This window comes from Sminthopsis crassicaudata, chromosome 3, assembly GCF_048593235.1.
Source record: "Sminthopsis crassicaudata isolate SCR6 chromosome 3, ASM4859323v1, whole genome shotgun sequence".
Lineage (NCBI taxonomy): Eukaryota > Metazoa > Chordata > Mammalia > Dasyuromorphia > Dasyuridae > Sminthopsis > Sminthopsis crassicaudata.
Window position 1 is genome coordinate 176256742 of NC_133619.1, and position 19688 is coordinate 176276429.

The window sequence follows — 19688 nt, forward strand, 5'->3', positions numbered from 1 at the left end:
TGTTCAAAAATATTAAAATATCAGTATCAAAATGACATTTAGCATAAATTTTAGCCTAAGCATAAAAAACATTTTTTTCTGAAAGCTCAAAATCAATAGGTAAATGCCTGTTAAAAACTTAAGTGACTGTCATGGGATTATATTCAGCAATTAAGGACTTAGAGATGGTTCACTTAATACCGTTAATCATGAACTACCTCATGTTATGTCAAATAATTCTTTTACAGTGCCCACCTGTTATGAGGATTAAATGAGATAAAGAATCGAAATAGTTTCATACAACTTGAAGCATTATAAAAATATATGTCACTAAATTCTACTGATATCTTGTTAAGCAATGACTCTAATTACCTCTGGTAAAGATACAATTGGTTCAAAATGTATATCTTCATTATGTACAACTTCTTCATCACTACCTTCTTCATCTTCTCCACCTTTACTGGTTGCTTGTTTCCCAAACACAGTAGCTCCAGTATTTGCCCACTGGAAATTTTTATCTATGAAATACATTTTAAAAGATATTTAGTAACTTACTGTAACTCATAAATTCTGAATTCTTTGCCAAATGATAAATATATGGAAATTAAAATTTTTTATCATGAGGCATCTATTGTCAAAGATGCAACATTTCTTATAAACATTAACTAAACTACTTCCACTTAAAATTTAAAATTCTTCTTATTGAGAACAACTCTAAATTAAAGATCTATAAACTGAGGCTAGGGCCTACATAGAGCATTGTTGAACCCATAACCTTTAATTCTCCTGGATAAGAAATGGGATGCTTTATGGTTTACAACACATAACTTTACTACTAGAAAATTAATGCTGACACTGAAGCATTATATCTGCAATCATATCATCTTTTTCCAATACAAAGACAAAAGGCCAGATAAATAAAGCTATAATTGGAAAGAAAATAACTAGTTAAAATGCCGTATAATTCATTATAATATTTTATGATTATTAACTGTGATTCAAGAGTTTCTTAAACAACAGCAAATAGGAAATATCGTCAATTTTTCAAATTAGTTGCCTTGAGTTTAATGTTACCTTACCTTTTGAACCAAAAGCAAAATCCCCAGAATTACCAGAAGCCAAATCCGCAAATGACAATCCCGTACTAGTGCCAAATCCAAACGACATTGTTCTGCTTTCTACTTCTAAATGAAAAACATAATTAAAAAGAATGAAAATCTTCCATAGAAGATTTATGACATTTTATAACTTCTTTATACTAAACAAGTGAATGAAAGAACCCAAAATTTTCCAACTTCTTCCCCCTCCCCCCTAGGCTGGGGGGATTAAGTGACTTGCCCAAGGTCACTCAGCTAGGAAGTGTTAAGTGTCTGAGACCAGATTTGAACTCTGGTCCTCCTGAATTCAAGGCTGATGCTCTATCCACTGAGCCACCTAGCTGCCCCCCAATTTCCAACTTCTAAGAGCTAGATATACATCAGCTGGACAATAATATCATACTTTCTCATGGAAATCAAAAGTCATCAAAAATAATTAGATCCCTACTTGCATATAACATTTGTCCAAGCACTCTACAGAAGTAATAAAAGCATGGTTTCATTTCTCTCTCTCTCTTCCCCCAACCTCTCTTGCTTGAGGGTAGATAAAATGTCAATTTTAAGAACAAATAGGTTGGTTTGAAAGAAAAGTAAGAATAAATGAAGAAAATTAATATAAAATAAGCATGGAAAGATAGACCAGCTGCAGATGTGAAGGCCTTGAATACTCGAGGAAGTGGCATGACAACTTAGGGAGATTATTTTAGCAGGAATTATTAGAAAAGGGAGAAACTGGATGTAAGGAGTACAATTAGAATGTTAATGCAATAATCTAGATAAGAGGTGAAGACTTGAACTCAGGTGGTAGCTATCTGAAGGGAGAGAAATAAAAGGATTCAAGAGATGATGTGAAGTAAAATTGACAACACATTTCAAATTAATGAATTCTTGGAAAGAGACGGAGAGGTTAAAGGAAAGGATTAGGGATAACCAAGTTTGAAAAAAAAAAGTGTTATTGAAAAAAAGAAATTTGAAGAAAACATGAGGTGGTGTTTTTTTTTTGTTAAAATACTTATAGAACACTTGGTTCGAAATATCTGATAGGCAGTTCATAATGTGGGACTGGAAGTTAGAAAAGATAAGAATTAGACATTTATATGTCAGAATCAACTGTGTAGAGTTATCTTTTGATCCATGAGAGTTGATGAAATTATCAAGAGAGAAAAGAGAGTTTAGGGATCAATTCACAAGGTAAAAAATGAATAATGATCCAGGAAAAAGTAACTGAGAAATAATAACCAGACTGAGGAGAATCAGGAGAAAAGACAGCATATCAAGAAGGCACAGTGATTGTTATAGAAGTGTCAAGAAGGATTGAGTCCAATGAATTAAGCAATTAATAGATGATTGGCAATTTTTTAAAAAAGTTATTTTATTTGAATGGTGAAGTTGATAGCCAACCTGGAAGAAGTTGAGGAATGGTAAAAACTTAAAGATGTAGGGAAAATTATAACTATCTTCAAGTATTTGAAAAAGGACAGTCAGAAATTTAATTTATATTCTGAATTCAGAACTAAAGGAAACGGGAAGAAACCGTGAAGAGTAAGAATTAATTTCATTAAGTAGAGTGAACCAAAATAAAATATGGACTGCTATGGGGGAGAACGTTTTCAAATAAACCTGGCCAAATATGGTGTATGAAGGAGATGCTTATTCAGCTAAGAGTTAGAAGAGATGGACTTTGTAGTCACTTGCAACTCAAATCTCAAAGGATATAGAGGATCATAGATTTAAAACTGAGTCATTTTACAAATGAACAAACTGCCCAAAGTTACATGATTTACCCACAGTCATACAGATAGTAAGCACTGGAGATGGGATCTGACTCCACAGTTGGTACTCTTTCTTCTATATCATTTCACCTCATAAAAACTTTTCTTTTGTAAACATCTTAATAAAGTCACCAAAGTAAAATCAGTACTGAATTTAGTAAATCATATTTCTTGGTTACTGTTCGTTTAAGCCTTTATACAATTTACACATTATGTAAATTATTAGGAAATAACATATAACTCTTCTTAAATGTACAAATATGGATAGTCACACTCAACTCAGTAAACATTTTCCTAAGAAACATATCTATCCACAAGTAAAACCCAGCAGAATGTTTACCTTGGCTTGTGGAATCTGCCTCATTTTCTTTTTTATTAGATAAATCTACAGGTTTGTCATTAGCCCCAGATGTAGCATCAGAAGATTCAGTAGTAGAGTCAGGTTCTTCAGATTTACATGTTAATGAAGTAGGAAGTTCAGTCCCTCTAGTACATGCTGTATCAGTTGAACTTGTAACCTCTTCCTCATCATGCGATTTCTTTAAAAAACAACAACAACTAAGTAACAATAAAAATATTTCATTTCAAATGAAACTATGAAATGTGTGACTAATAAAGCAAGTTTAGCAACTAACATTTTTGCTAACATCTCTTTCTGTTTTCAACCCTGCTACCCTAGATTAAAAAATCTTAAAAGAATCTACTTCTTGGTTATCTTCAACATAAAGAAGATCCAACTCACTTCCAGTTGATCAATGATGGACAGAAACAACTACACCCAGAGAAGGAACACTGGGAAGTCAATGTAAATTGTTAGCACTACTATCTACCCAGGTTACTTATACCTTCAGAATCTAATACTTAACGTGCAACAAGAAAATTGGATTTACACACATGTACTGTATCTAGGTTATACTATAACACATGTAAAATGTATGGGATTGCCTGTCATCTAGGGGAGGGAGTAGAGGGAGAGAGGGGAAAATTTGGAAAAATGAATAAGGGATAATGTTATTAAAAAAATTACCCATGCATTTATACTGTCAAAAAAAAATTTATAATTATGAAATAAAAAATAAATAAATAAATAAATAAAAGAATCCACTTCTGTTTCAGTTAATTATCTTCTTTAGAATAAAAATGCTAACTTATTTAAGAATTAAGTCTTGGGACCCAGAAAGAAGTTTAAGAAAACATATGTAGAGCTGCTGATCACTCCTAAGGCAAAGAAAGAAAATGGGGAGGGGAAGGGAGTGTAGTGGCAGAAAGGGGGGGAGGGGGAGAAAGAATCAAGGAAGATAACAAAGGTTTACTTATTGTTAGGGATAATTTAATTTGTTATATGTCTAAAATGAGCTATTAGGTAAATCAGTTTGGATTTTTTTTATGTTAAATGTACCAGCTATCAGTTACATAAGAAAAAAATAAAGAAATACTTACCCTTGCTTCCTGGACTTTTTGAACTTCTGTGTTAAAGTCTTCTGGATGGCTACTATCCTCATCAGTATCACTGCAAACACCACAGAAAAAAGTAGGAGGAAGTTGTAGCGTTTCTGCTTTTGCTTTTTCTTCAGATGTTGGTTTCTTTTCCCAGACAATCATACATTCTTTATCATGGTCTGGAATAACTTCTTCTGCAAGAACAAATAAAACAAAAGCAACAAATTCATTAACAAAGAGAAAGAGGCTTAAGGCTAAAGTACTTGAATATGACAATTAAAAAATGTATTCATAGGCCAACCAATAGTAATATGCCCCCTAAATAGAGGCTATAATGATTTTTAAAATGTCTCTGTAGGACTGGTCATTTACTATAGTAAAATCAAATCTTGCCTCTCCTTCCCTACTGATATTTCCTTTTCCTTATTTTCTTGGTTCCCCCCTCCCTTTCCCCTTTACCCTTTTCATCTCATCAAAATCATCCTCCTCCATTCATTCTAAAAAATTCCTCCCCTTTTTCCTTCCAATATTGGAGAATGGCTGAATAAATTGTGGTATATGAATATTATGGAATATTAATGTTCTATAAGAAATGACTGACAGGATGATTTCAGAAAGACCTGGAGAGACATCAACTGATGCTAAGTGAAATGAGCAGAACTAGGGGATTGTTGTATACTTCAACAATACTATATGATGATCAATTCTGATGGATGTGGCAATTTTCAACAATGAGATGAACCAATCAGTTCCAATAGAGCAGTAATGAACTGAACCAGCTACACCCAGCGAAAGAACTCTGGGAGATAGATGACTGTGAACCACTACATAGAATTCCCAATCCCTCTAATTTTGTCTGCCTGCATTTTGGATTTCCTTCACAGGCTAAATGTACACTATTTCAAAGTCCAATTCTTTTTGTTCAGCAAAACAACTGTTTGGACATATGTACATATATTGTATTTAATTTATACTTTAACATATTTAACATGTATTGGTCAACCTGCCATCTGGGGAGGGAGGAGAAAAATTAGAACAAAAGGTTTTGACAATTGTCAATGTTGTAAAATTACCCATGCATATATCTGGTTAAAAAAACTGTTAAATTAAAAAAAAAAAAAGTATTAGACTAACACCTAGTGCAAGAATACAGCCCAGTCCAGTTCCATTACATAGTAGAAATTTCAAGATAAATGGGAGGAAAAATATGTGAGGTAAATGAATTTTAATATGGAATTACCACATCCAGAGAGAAAACTATGTAAAGTGAATGTGGATCAAAGCATAGTATTTTCACCTTTTTGTTGTTTGCTTGATTTTTTTTCTCTCATCATTTTCTTTTCCCTTTTGATTTGATTTTTCTTGAGCAGCATGATGAATATGGAAATATGCTTAGAGGAATTGCACATGTTTAACCCATATCAAATTGCTCGCAATCTTGGGGAAGGGAAAGGGGGAAAACAGGGGGGGAGAAATTTGGAACAAGGTTTTGCAAAAGTGAACACTGAAAACTATCTTTGCATGTACTTGGAAAAATAAAATATTATTTAAAAAAAAATTTTTTTTTTTAAGTACGGGATTCTTAAGCTCAGAGAGATTTTCTAAAGTTCCTGGAAAAGATTATGAATGGGAAAAAGTGATGCAAAAGGTAAGTAAAAAGAAAACAGCATAAATCCCAGAATCCATAAAAATTGCTAGTTTCCTAATAATACCGAGGATGATAATCTAATTATTTTAATTCCAATCCCATAGAGTATTTTCTCTCCAGCACAATGGCAAATTTTATAATAATAGGAAAGGTAGATAGGGTAAGGCATAGGGTAAACAGAATTTCTATTTACCACTCACAATCAATTTTACTAAAATTAATTTATCAAAACAATGGTCATTTATATGGATTGAACTCATAAATCTCTATGAAATTTTTTATGTACTTTTCTGGTACTTTATAGGTATTGTGAAATTTATTTATTTACAGAAAGTTTAAGTAACATAACATTATTCTCTATTAAGTTTACCTCTTACAAATTCTTGGGATCCTTTACATTCATCTTGGTCATCTGGATATAGCTTTCCATTAAGTTTCTTGACAGCTGATTCAAAATCTTCATCTTAAAAATATGATTGGTAGTGTCAAACAGATGATTAAATATTGGAAATTTGGGAGGCAATATGTGATGATGGAAGATATGTGAAAAAGTATTGAATAATTCAATTAATATAAATAGAAGCCAATGACTAATTTGACCTAATAGACATAAATGTTAGACTTAAGGATTAAAAAGACTAGCTTTGTGAATAAAGCAAAGTCATCTAACTTAAGCAACTCCCAAAGACAGGTTATCACTTTCATCACTGAAGGGAATTTTCTATAACAAAATCATAGCATATGCAAATATATTTGTACATGTTATATTCATGTTTTATTCTAAACCAGACGGACTGAGATTTATTTCAACTCCAAGATTCTTTAATTCGAAGACTCTCCTAATTATATAAAACAAACAATAGGATTTCTCAAAAAAAAAAAAAAAAAAAAAAAATTCTTATTGCAATTCTAAGCTTCAATAGTTTAATTAGCACTGAAAACATTGTAGTAAGTTAACCTAAATATTCATGTTAATACTAATATTCTACAGTATTCTACAATATTGGAAAACAAGAGAGTAGGATGACATGGGGCCTTACCATCATCTTCTTCCTCACTAATGTAATCTGGTCTATTCTTATAGCAGAAAAAAGTTGGAGGAAGTTTAAGATTGACAGCAAGAGCTTTTTGTTCAGGAGTAGGAGTTAGTTCATATATAATGAGTACATCATCTGTGGAAAGTTCTTCTGGTTCCTTCTTTACCTCAGCTATAAGAAATAAAGCAAAATTACAAAGCCTAAGTTTCAAATTAAAAAACAAACAAACCCTATTTGAGCCTAAAATCAAAACTACGAAATAATTTCTACAATAACATATTTTCAAGCAAAAAATTCATGAAGCAATCTTTTGATTTTTTAGGATTCTATCAGACACACTGCTTATCTTTCCTTTAATGAATACAAGATTTTTTTAGTTTTAAAGAAGTATTACTTATTTAGGTAAAATAACATATTATGATCCAATTCTTAAAATTTTATAAAATGTAAATTATTAGAAATGAACCTTTTACATGCCAATAATAACTATTAAAGAGCCATGCACATGCAACTGAAGAAATGCTTTATATTAGGAAAATATAATATAGAATTAGTCCAATCTAAATTTTAAAAAATCAAACTTAATAACTTGGTGAAACTATAAGGTAATCTCAGAAATATTCTAAAAAATGTTGTGATATTAGTTTAAAAGATCTTTATATGCCAGATTAAGGCTTTGCATGTGTGCACAAGAACACACTTGTGCACATACCATTTTACACAACTACCCAATACAATATTAAAGAATATGTCTACCCCCACCCCCACTCCTGCTTCCCCTCCCATCCCACAATGTTCATCTGAGCTTCAATACTGTACCTTAGGCAAAACTCCTATGACTAAACATCATGCAAAATCTTAAAATTCTTGACTCTAAAATGACTGCTTGCTGAAAGGATAGATGACTAGATCTAGAAACAGCCAGTGAAATTTTTGGCTTAAAGGAGCAGCAAAAATATTAAACTAATTTATGAAAGGTAATGATTATTTATCAATTAAGTGAAATAAATTCTCTCCTTTCTCCCCTGCTGTCTTTTACTACAATCTCTTGTCACCTTATTTAAAAATAATCATAATTTTATGTTGGAAGAATATATGGGGAAAGGGCATGCAAATAGCACAGTGATAATTATAGTAGAAATGAAGTTAGGAGGCAGTAGGTTCTGATGCTAGTTTTATGATCTTTCCAAGTATTTTCATTTTTCTAAGTCTCAAAAATTTCCTCATTTATAAGATTGAAGGTATGTAATCATTAGAAGACCTAAATCCATTTCAAATAAAATGTTGTTATATGCCTAAGACCAGTGTTCCTCAAAATTTTTAAATAGGGAGCCAGTTCACTGTCCCTCAGACTGTTGGAGGGCTAGACTATAGTAAAAACAAAAACTCATTCTCTGTCTCCGCCCCTCAGCCCATTTGTCATAACCCGGCATCTGGCCCGCTGGCCATAGTTTGAGAACACCTGCCTAAGACTGACTCCTGCTATTCTACTTCTGTTTACAATATAGTTCTATTTCTTTTCAACATCAAGGGCTGGAGTTTTTTTTTTTTTAATTTAAAATAACTACAACCATTATCTCCTAATAACACACATATATTCAAAACATACTACATAAGTTGAAGCCTACTTATGTACATGGAGAGACATGAGATGAAATCTGTTTAATCAAGAACATAATGGAAAAATTTGTTACAGGCAGTCACCTTTTACCTGTAACACTTGAAGATTATTTCCTAAAATAGAAGTTTAACAGTTAACTATATAATACCTTATTTCCTGATTGTATATTTCCTATTGTCCAGCATTGTCAATGGAACAAATGAACAAGGCATTGAGAAGTGAAGGCAGTAGGTAGTGTCAAAATGCACTAAAAGTGCATTAGTGTAGTAGAGAAAAGCAACATAGCAGAAAGTAAGTGACTGTTTATAACTAACTACCCTCAAAACAGAATAACACAATGAAAAAAAAACTATGTGCAAGCATTAATTACAGTGTGTTAAACTACTATCAAAAGACCTTTTCACCTAAACCAGCATACTTAACATGCGTATTATAAATTGTTAAATATTTGATTTCATGAAGCAAAGCTACTTTTATCAAATACTGCCAACTTCTAAGAAAACTAAAGTCATCTCACACTGAGTGCACTTTATACCTTTGCTCTCAGGCTGTGAGGAGGGGAAACTGGTCCAAAAAGCCATTGGATTAGATTTAAAAAGACTAAAGTTAAATCCTAGAAAATAAACAATATTAAGGATTTGGGAGTTTAGAGGGACAAAATAAAACTTAATTTCCCTTTTCTGGATTAAAAGCATACCATCCCCTCCCCATCCCACCCCTACATAAGAAAAAGATAATAGTTTATAGGCGTATTCAGTAATACTTCATAGTCCCCATAATGACTTAGGAATTAACAGATCATGTATCAGTTCCTACTGCACTTCCATTTTAAGTATTTTGACCATATCTCTGGAGAAAAAAAATCACATCAGGTAAAAAACAAATTACCTGTGCTTTTTCATCTACACTTCAAAACATTGTTGTGTAAGTTAAAGAGGTTAATAATGGTAAATACCCACATTTACCTCATAGGCTTTTAAAGAAATATCTTATACTCTGAAATGTTCCATATTATCTTATTTTTTTTATTATACCAGTATAATTATTTTTTCTAGTTAATGTATTCTACAAATTAGTTAAGCAATAATAAGTGTTATTGCTTACTGTTTAAACATTCTCTAGTTACATTATATCAATAAGAACAATGTCAAGACCTGATTCTGATACTACCTGTGAAGGCAAGTCATTTAACCCCTGTGAACCTCAGTTTCCTCATCTATAAAATGAGAAGGTAGGACCTTCCAGCTCTAGATCTATGATATTATATGAAATCAACTGTGTGCTTGGAAAACTGTCTAAAAAGAAAGTTAACGTTAATTAACTAAGTTAATGCCATAATATTACACGTAGAACAGTAACTTTGTTGCAAACATTTTTTGGTTTGTGTAGAGTAGATCAGTTATTCAAAGACCATTAATTTTAAAAAGCTGCCTGCAAATAATTAAATAAATAAATAAATAAGTGATGAATGAATGAATAAATAGGTAAATGAATGAATAAATAAATAAATAAATAAATGAATGAATAAGTGTGAGGAGCTGCTTACTATACTTCCCTAAGTACAAGAACATAAATCATTTTTAAACAAACAAAAAAACTTCTATAGAAATTCACTACCAATTTTTTAAAGTTTATATGAAGAATTCTTTCAATTAACAAAATAAGTTTATCAAAGGGATGTAAAAATTGAGGACCAAATTAAAACTAAAAGTTCACCTAAGAAATTACCTAGAAGTGCAGCCATTTTCAAACAAAAGATAGATATAAAACAAAAAGCCACAAAGACTTTTATTCGATCTACTTTTAAAAGACTTTACTACATGTCTTTAACTAAATACTGTACTAAGAACAAAATTTCAGTACTATATGTAATTTTAACCTATTAACCTTGACTCAAATATATATATTCTTTAACTGCAAACATGAAAGTGAATTGGATATTCTACTGACTTGCAGAAGCTGTGTGTAAAGTTAAAAATGAAGAAGAAAAAAAGTGTTCTTTTAAAGTTGAAATAAAACTTCTTAAAATATTTTGTTAAATGTATTTCAATGTAATTGGTTTCCTTGGTAATCTTCTATTTTGTATATTTAAAAACACGGAGAAAAGGAGGATGATTTCACTAGGAGACCAGAAAAGTACATAACAGGAAAAAAAAAAAGAAAATAAGAGAATCCCTACTTTAAAAAACAAATTAAGAGCTTTATATATAAATTTTTTTGTGTGATATAACCTCTCTGAAATTTTACTGTGTTTTTTCAGAAGGTATCCCTGCATGGAAGTTAAAATAATTGTTTTTCTGTGGAGATTTGATTTATTTGTGTTAAAATATTTTTCTATCTAAAATATAGTTATTAAATTATGTATCAAAAATATTTAAAAAACCAATTAGGCTTAACTTCTTTTATCTGGAACCAAAATTTCCTCAGCCTACTCCCAATCAAAAAGGAATTGCTTTTTTCTCTAAATATTCCATGGAGAAATTAATTTAAGAAATTCTAATCTAATTGTATATGTTTAACCTCTATTAGATTATTCACTGTCTGAGGAACAGGGGAAGAGGAGAAAAATTTCAAACACAAGGTTTTGCAAGGATGAATGTTGAAAATTGCATGCATTTTGGGAAATAAAAAGATATATATATTTGGCTGAGACAATTGGGGATAAGTGACTTGTCCAGGGTCACACAGCTAGGGCACGCTGTTGTGTGAGGGCATATTTGCACTCAGGTCCTCCTGACTTCATGGCTGGTGCTCTATCTACTGAGCCACCTAGATGCCCCAAAAAGCTATTAAAAAAAAAAATTCTACTCTGCTCATGTCCCTTAATATAAACTGTTTCATATGACATGATAAAGAAGCCCAGATTCTCAACTAGTCCAGTCATTGCCTAGATTCATCTACAATTCAACTACCATTTATTTAGAAAAAAGTTCATTGAATATAATAAGCTCTAAGCTCAAATTCAATTTACATCAAATGCATGTATTTTAACATAACTGACTTTTAAAAATGCAGAGCATCAAAAACTTACTATCTGTCTTTATAGGATAAGACACTAACTAAGAGCAATGAAAGACCCTGTACTTCTATGAGGTTGGGAAAAAAACCAAATACTTTTAAAAATTAGTTTGCAACAAGTTAAGTAGTATCATAATTTTGGCTGAGAACATGAAATTTAAATATTTTAAGGGTAAATTACATCTCCTTAAAAAAAAGTCTAACACTAAAATACCTTTACTAAATGTTACATTAAAATACTAATGCTGAAAATTTCTATGAAGTAAGCCTCATGTCAAATGTGAATTCTGTCCAATTACACTAATATTTTTACCAGAAGACATACTTTCAAATTGTCTCTGAAAGAATTCAAATTAACTACTTTCCCTTATTAATCCATATCTGTAAGGAAACTGGGTTAATTTAATTAAACAATTCTAATTAATACATATCTGTGTATAAAACAAAGTAACCTCTATTAAAATTTTAACATAATATTTTTTTTGAAATAAAAAAAAAAATTAACTTCACACTTACCCTTTTCTAATGTTTTAAATGCGCAGGTAGTTGAGGGCTCTTCCTTTGAAAAAGGAGTCAAGGACTTTTCTGCTTTGTTTTCAACAAATGGTTTGATGTTCAAGCTCTTCTGTGCCTCACTTTTACTAGAGTCTGATTTTCTTTCAATCTCACCTGAAACATCTTCGCCACTTTTGCTTTTCAAAGGTGCATTAAAACTGAATCCAAATAAAGAGCCTGTAGCTGAATTATTGCCAAATGCAAATGGTTTTGATTTTTCACTACTAAAAATGCTTTTAACAGATTCAGAGCCAAATACAAATTTTGGAGGAGAAACAACTGCTTTAGTTGGTGTTTCAGAAGTGCTACATACTTCTCCAACTTCTAGAACTGTATCTGTTGTATCAGAATCCTGGTTTAAATCTGTTCTCTCCCTTGTGGTTTCTTCTAATACGGCTACTGCAATCTTGCCACATGGGAATTCTCGTGGAGTAGAAGCACGGGAAAAGTGTGGTGAAAGCAAGGTATCTTTTTCTTGGGCCTGTTTTGCTTCATCAAAAATTTGTTTGAATGCATCTGCAACATCCTGCAGTTTAAACCGGACAGCTAATTGTTCTACTTTTCTTTCTCCATCAGCAAAGTCACATGCAGTCCAAACCCATACTCTTTCTGTCCCTTTCATGTTTTGCAAAGTCATGTCTGGTGTTACTCTATGATTGGCACAAAGTTTCAATACTTGGTCCCTTCGCATCACTATGCGCACATGTTTATTATCATAATTCTGCAAAATCTTTATATCACCTATTCCTCTTTCCTTCCACTGGCCAGCATCTTTGTCATATCTATAGAGTTTGGCTCTATGACTAAAGATAACTTGTTCATTTTCCTCACCACTAGACACTTCTATCAGATCAGGTAATGGTACAACTGGCTCAAAGTACTGCCCATCTTTCTCTTCTTCTTGGGTAACATCAGACTCTTCATCAGTGCCAACAGAAGTCCTACTCTGATTCAACTTGGCAGGGGATTTTGATGGACTCAAAGCAGATTTAAAACTGAAATTAAACCCTGTTGTTGAATCACCAAAACGGAAGAGATTTTTCCTCACAGGGCTATTTGATAATGGAGATGCATATACTGAGCTACTGCTTACACTATCATCCAAAGCATCCTCTCTTAAGTCATAATTATCCCATTCTAATGAAGGCCCAGTAGTTTCAGCATGTGGTTTTACTGTTAAATCAGAAGTACTGGCTGCTAAACCTGAATTGTTACTCTCTTCCTCAGTGAGCTTTTTGTCATTTGTCAAAAATGTTTTGAGATCTTTTAGTCCACTTTTCATTTCTTCAGCTCTCTGTATTAGTTTGGCAGCTCTCCCAGTATCTACAAGTTTATGAGGTGTTTGAAGTGGTATGTCTAGTAAAAGTCTCTGGCACTCTTCAAATTTCTGCTTGAATTCTTCAGCCAACTCTGGTGTTTTAAACTTAGCTGCTAATTGTTCCAGTTTAGCATCTCCATCAGAAAAATCACTAGCTAGCCACATCCATGCTCTATCTGAACCAGATAAAGGTTTAAGATTCATTGTAGTAGTGATCCAATGATTAGCACATACTTTTAGTACTTGTTCTCGTCGCATCAGCATTCTTAGTTTGCCATTGACTTCATTTTTAAGAATCTTTAAATTTCCTAAGCCCCTTTCTTTCCATTGACTTATCTCTGCATCAAATCTAAATAATTTCACTCTCTGCGAATATAGAACCTTTTCATCTTCTTCTCCTGTAACAAGTTCCACTTTTTCAGGCATTTGAACTACAGGTTCGAAATGGATATCATCATTGTCCTCGGTCTTGTATGCATCATCCTCTTTCTCAATGTCTGATGAAGTATTGGCCTTAGGGGACATTTTAGCACTCTGTGATGAAAAAAGTTTTTCACCTGCACCTGAAAACCCTTTAAAATTTGGATCTTTTTTGCCAAATTGAAATCCTTCCCCTGACTTTGCAAGGTCAGCAAAAGTGAAATTGCTACTACTATTTCCAAAAACTAAATCACTACTATTTTGCTTGATATCATGAGACTTGACAGCAGCATCTCCTTCAATGGCCTTCTCACTACCCTTCTGATCACTAGAGTCTTGTATGCCAAATTTAAATCCACCAGCAGATGCAGGCATAGTAAAACTAAATCCTTCTTTTGTAGATTTGGCATCCATGCCAGAGGGAACCTGAAATGTGAAGGAAGAAGGTGAGCTTCCTTGCTCAACATGGCCAAATTTAAAACCCTGTTCAGCACTGCCAAATTTAAAAGATTTTTCTGAAAAGTCACATTTAAAACCAGTTGCCATCTGACTCCCAGAAGGTTCAGATAATTTACTCTTGAAACCAAATGTAAAATCTGAAGATGCTTCTGCAACAGGCTTATTGACTGGATTTGGTGCTTCACAGGCATCACATTTCAAGGAAGAGCTTTCATTTCGTACTAAGCAAACACTACAATCCCACTGTCCTTCCTTCTTATTAAACTTTTCATCAAATCCACCTTTAGTAGACTTGCTGGTGTCTGCAGTAGTAAGCTTCAAAGCAGTAGGTGCTGGAATTGTGTGACTGGGTTGACATTGTGAATTTGGATTCTGACAAGCAACACATTTTTTATCACTTACTTCATTCTGTACCAAACACACACTGCAATTCCACTGTCCATCCTTCTTAGGAAAAAGAGTTCCCAAATCACTGGTAGTAGGTTTAGAAGGCTCTCCCTGACCAAACTTGAAGGGAGTTTGCTGACTAAATGATGGTTTAGTTTTATTTGCTGTGTTTGTATTCTGGCAAGCTATACACTTAGATACCGACGGTTCATTCCTCACTAAACACACACTGCAATCCCAGTGACCTTCTTTCTTAGCAAACATCAATCCAAATCCTTCTTGAGTCTTTTCTGTGCCAGGCTTAAAAGCTGGAGAGTTTTCAACTAATGGTGGGCCCAAAAGCTCCTTATTATGTGGATTTAGGGTTTTGCATGATACACATTTCTTTGCTGTTGCAACATTCTTTACTAAGCAGTTGTTACAATCCCATAACCCGTCTTTTTTTGTAATTTGGAAACCAAAATTTGGATGTCCAGAGTCAGGTTTTCCAGTATCCTTGTTATCCTGATTCTTGGTGTCTTTCAAAACCCTAACATTTTGGTTTGTTGTGGAAATATTTGAAGCTGCAGATCTTAAGATTCCTTGGGCCTCTTCAAACTTGCGTTTGAAATGAGCTGCCTCCTCTGGAGTTTTAAATTTAATGGCAAGTTGCTCTGGCTTTGGTAATTCATCTGCGTAGTCAAGAGCATGCCATACAAATGATTTATCTGAGCCAGCATTGGGTGTCAGCTTCATATCTGGATTTATATAATGATTAGCACAGATTTTGAGTACTTGCTCTCGTCTCATGAGAAGACGAATTTTGCCAGATATTTTATGCCTCAGTATCTTAACATTGCCAATGCCTCGTTCCTTCCATTCTTTGGATTCTGCATCAAAACGGAATAATTTTGCACGATTACAAAAGAATTCTTCTTCATCTTCCTCGCCAGTTTTCACTTCTATTTTATCAGGAAGTGGAACTACTGGTTCAAAGTGAGGACCATCATCATCATCATCTCCATGAGTACTTCCTCCATCTGTTTCATGACTCTTGTTTGCTAAGTCTGAAGTTGGTGTTCCAAATACTGTTTTGCTTGGACTTTGGAAAGTAAACATGTCGTCATTACGACCAAAAAGAGAATTTTTACACTGACCATGTGTCATGCCTTCTGTAAATGAAACATTAGAAATATTCTTGTTACCAAAATTGAATGTATTTCGTGGTGCACTTGTCTGACTAGGAATTGGTTTTGTTCCACTATAACTGTCATCATGTGAAGTTTTATCTGAAGTTAGGAGACCTAAGAGACTCTCACTATTACTGAAAGCTGCAGGAGGAGGATGCCCCACAACTTCAGGTGATGAAAATGTAAAGTCACCATCATTGGATTTAAAATTGGAGTTAAATTTAAAGGTGGTTGGCTGTGTTGCTTGTGCTGAAGTTGTTAAAGGTGGCCTTACTCCTTCACCTGGCATAGGCTGTCCAAAGTTAGATTTCCCAAATTCTATAACCCTGGATTCTGTAGATTTTGAAGGATGAGGCACAACTGGCGGTTTTGTGAAATAGCCTGGTTCAGGCAAAGGTGGATTTGTGCTTGTCTGTTGAACATTGTAATTGAAGTAATCATCTCCTCGAGGTGACAGAATTCCAGTTGCAGGGGAATCAAAACGCAATGGAGGACCATACATCTCTTGAGAGAACATACAGGCAGGTGGATTTTGCACTGGAGGTGTATGCATTTGTTGTGGGTAAGCATATATATGCTGTTGAGGTGTAAGCCGGTTCATGCCATAAACAGGAGCCTATAAATATAAAAAATGAGTGCATTTTCTTAGAGATATCTAAATATCTAATTTCCTGTTACTTCCTAAACCATTTAAAAATATATCTCAGAGCAGTCATCAACACCAATGGATGTGAAGTGATACCATGAAGGCTCACAGTATTTCTCTTCAGCAAACATATGATCAAATAATCTTGTACCATATTAGAAATATGAAAACATACTTCCTGCCATTATTTTTGCACGTGGACAAAGAAGTAAAACAAATTCCCAGGTCAACAAAAGCTTATCACAATGATGACTGAGAAAAGCGTCACAAAGATTCTTCCCTATTTTTCCTTCAAAATAGGTAGAATAATAAGAAATTTTACCTCTATTACAATTATTATAAAGGACAGATTCCATACTCTATTTTTCTACCTGGAAAGAAATTTAAAATACACTATCTAATTTGAAAGAGTTTTACAAGTTTCAGTGCTGTGTTATCTCTTAAATTCTTCCAAGATCTAAATTCTTAGAAGAAGTTTAAACTAAGATGGAGTATTTATAAATATTCCCTTTTGTTACCTTTGTCGGTGTAACATTAGCTGCTGTTCTGAGAAGATACTGGGAATTATAGGCTGGTGATTGACTGTAATACACTGAAGGGCCAGTAGTTGCAACTGAAAAAAAGAAAAACAGTCGGTTAAAGTTCAATAGTAAGAGTGAGATTAAGTGACCCTGAGGGAATGCTTATTTCTACATAGAACACCTAAAAGCATTGGGCCAATTAACCAATTATTTAAAGTGTGAAAAAAAATTCATGAATGTGTGTATCTCAAGTGATATTTCTTCACACCTGCTTTTTTCTACTTCTTACAAAGCATTACTCTATAATACAAAAAGAATGCAAGAAAGTATAAAATGCTATCTACACAAATGTAATATTAAAAGGTTTGAACACTTTTCAGACTTTATAATATATAATACTATCAATAATTTGATAGTACCAGTGTTGAGACTTAATGGCTTTCTTCCCCTTTCTAATTTGTTTACAGGTCAGACTCTGCTACCACCATCAGCTTATATCTTTTTAGTATTAACAGTCAAGTTTTCTAGAAGCATACTTAACAGATATTTATAAATAATCTCTTTTGAAGAAGAGTATTTTTAAGTTTATACTGAAAAAAGAACTTATTACATAGTTAAGTATTATGCAATGACCAAAATACTATTTTGAAATTATATATCACTGTACAAATGCTATTCTGGATATTCTAATGACAGAACTTTCATTTGTTCTTACTTTTCTAACTTTACCATATCTAAATGTCTAGGCAAGCCCCCATAGCCACTAACTATATAGTACTTCAGCTAAACTAATAATTTCTATTTTACTGTCTCTCATAGGGCCTACAACTAAAATAGTTCCCCTGAGGCTCTGAGTATTCTTTTCTTCTTGAAAGCTCTTTGCTTTTTTCCCCACTTATAAAGCAAAAAAAATACTGATTTTATAAAAGTCAGTTTCATCTGTTCATCTGATAGTATGACTGAGGCTATCTTTTTTCCACTAAGAAGAAAACAATTTAACATAGAACTTTGTAGTGACTAGTTCCATTACAATATAAAGTTTAAAACTTTCTTTTGATAATAAAGACATACCAAGGACAAAACTTTTAGTAAGCTGTTAAAACAAATATAGGAGGATTTCATCCATTGCTAAATATAGGAGGATTTCATCCAAGTTGCTTTCTAAGTTGTCTACATAATTTAAATCAAAAAGACAAAAAGCTTTTTAACTTAAAATGCATTAGGTACTACTAACTTATTTTACCTGTTAGTGGAGCTCCATGATAATTTTGGGATCCCTGATATCCATCAGGCACTGAATCTGTTCCATAGCCTTCTGCAGGCCAACGGTGAGGGGACATAGTAGAATTACTGCTGTTTAGCTTCAACTCATGCATTTCTTTCTATCAGAAACATAATTTAATCTGAATAAATTCTATGTTAGTCACAAAAAACACTAAAATTATCAGAACAAAGAGACAAAAAATTTAAATCAAAACTCTCCATACAAATGTTTCTTAGAATAATAACAACATTTTTAAGGGCTCTAGATGCCCACAGTTGATTTATAACAGAAATTAATTAGCTCCCTTAAAAAATTTACATGTTTTTAAGAGTCAAGTTAAAAGGTTTCAAGTGGTACTGGGTTTAATGCTGTACAGATAACTTTGCAATAAAAGTAGACAGAATGGACCTGGAGTCTAAAAGTCACATCCTGGCTCAGTAACTTACTAGCTATATGACTCTGGATAAGTTGCTTAACTTCTTTTAGTCTGTTTCAACTGTAAAATACATATAATACCACCATCTATTTCACAAGATTGTTATGGAGAGAACATACATAAAGCTCTCTCTCAAATATTTTGTCACTTACAGCAGCAAGAAACTTTTTAAAAAATCCAAAGGGGACTCCCTGTGTGAATATGTTGTTTAGCAATATTGATAAACACTACCTGCTCTCACCACTTGTTCTCCAACTTAGTGCAAGAACCTGAGGGTCTAAATTTTTTAAAAATTATCAAATGTATTTCATGACATTTCATGTATTTCATGAGGGAAGGGAAAAGGAGGGAAAGGAAGGAAAGAGAATGGGAAGGGATGAATGCAAAAATTACATTAAAAAATTTGCTCCCATAGTATAGATTCTCCTTTCAAAAGAAAAATAGGAGAGAAATTGCATATATTATCAGATATGGCCATCTGGCAAAATCTATTTTTTGGTTTTGTCTGTTTTTATTGCAAAGAAGGGTTCCTAAGAGTAAATACCAAGGATGTCCAGTGTAATAAAAAGATAAGAATGAAACATTTTAAAAAATGCTCTTAAGGGTTTTTTAATTTATATCTCCTTCATTAATGGCTTATATTTAGAAAAATGCTAGTTATTTTAAACTGAACTGAGAACTAGACAGATAAACTTAATTACCCACAGATTAAACAAACAAACAAACAAAAAAAAAGTTATGTGCCTTGACCAAAGAAAATACAAATCTATTTCATCATCCATATATCAATACAAGAAACCCATTTTTGCTCCATTAACAACTAAAAGCTATTTCACTTTTTGAATATAGTTATGAAAAATCATTCAAGGATCAAACTATACTTCAACTTTTTCAAAATAAT

The 19688-nt window shown here is 32.8% G+C and overlaps 1 protein-coding gene across 1 annotated transcript in view; it reads right to left on the reverse strand.

The window, feature by feature from the left end:
* The window catches only part of LOC141560847 (E3 SUMO-protein ligase RanBP2-like), a 73715-nt gene that overhangs the window by 4925 nt on the left and 49102 nt on the right, over window positions 1-19688 (reverse strand). Inside the window, exons 18-26 of the mRNA XM_074299635.1 lie at window positions 18331-18469; window positions 17085-17179; window positions 12129-16536; window positions 6977-7144; window positions 6307-6399; window positions 4289-4482; window positions 3189-3387; window positions 1059-1163; window positions 352-497 (exon numbers count right to left, since the gene is read on the reverse strand). Coding sequence (XP_074155736.1) covers window positions 352-497; window positions 1059-1163; window positions 3189-3387; window positions 4289-4482; window positions 6307-6399; window positions 6977-7144; window positions 12129-16536; window positions 17085-17179; window positions 18331-18469 — 5547 coding nt within the window. The remainder of the gene's footprint in view (window positions 1-351; window positions 498-1058; window positions 1164-3188; window positions 3388-4288; window positions 4483-6306; window positions 6400-6976; window positions 7145-12128; window positions 16537-17084; window positions 17180-18330; window positions 18470-19688) is intronic.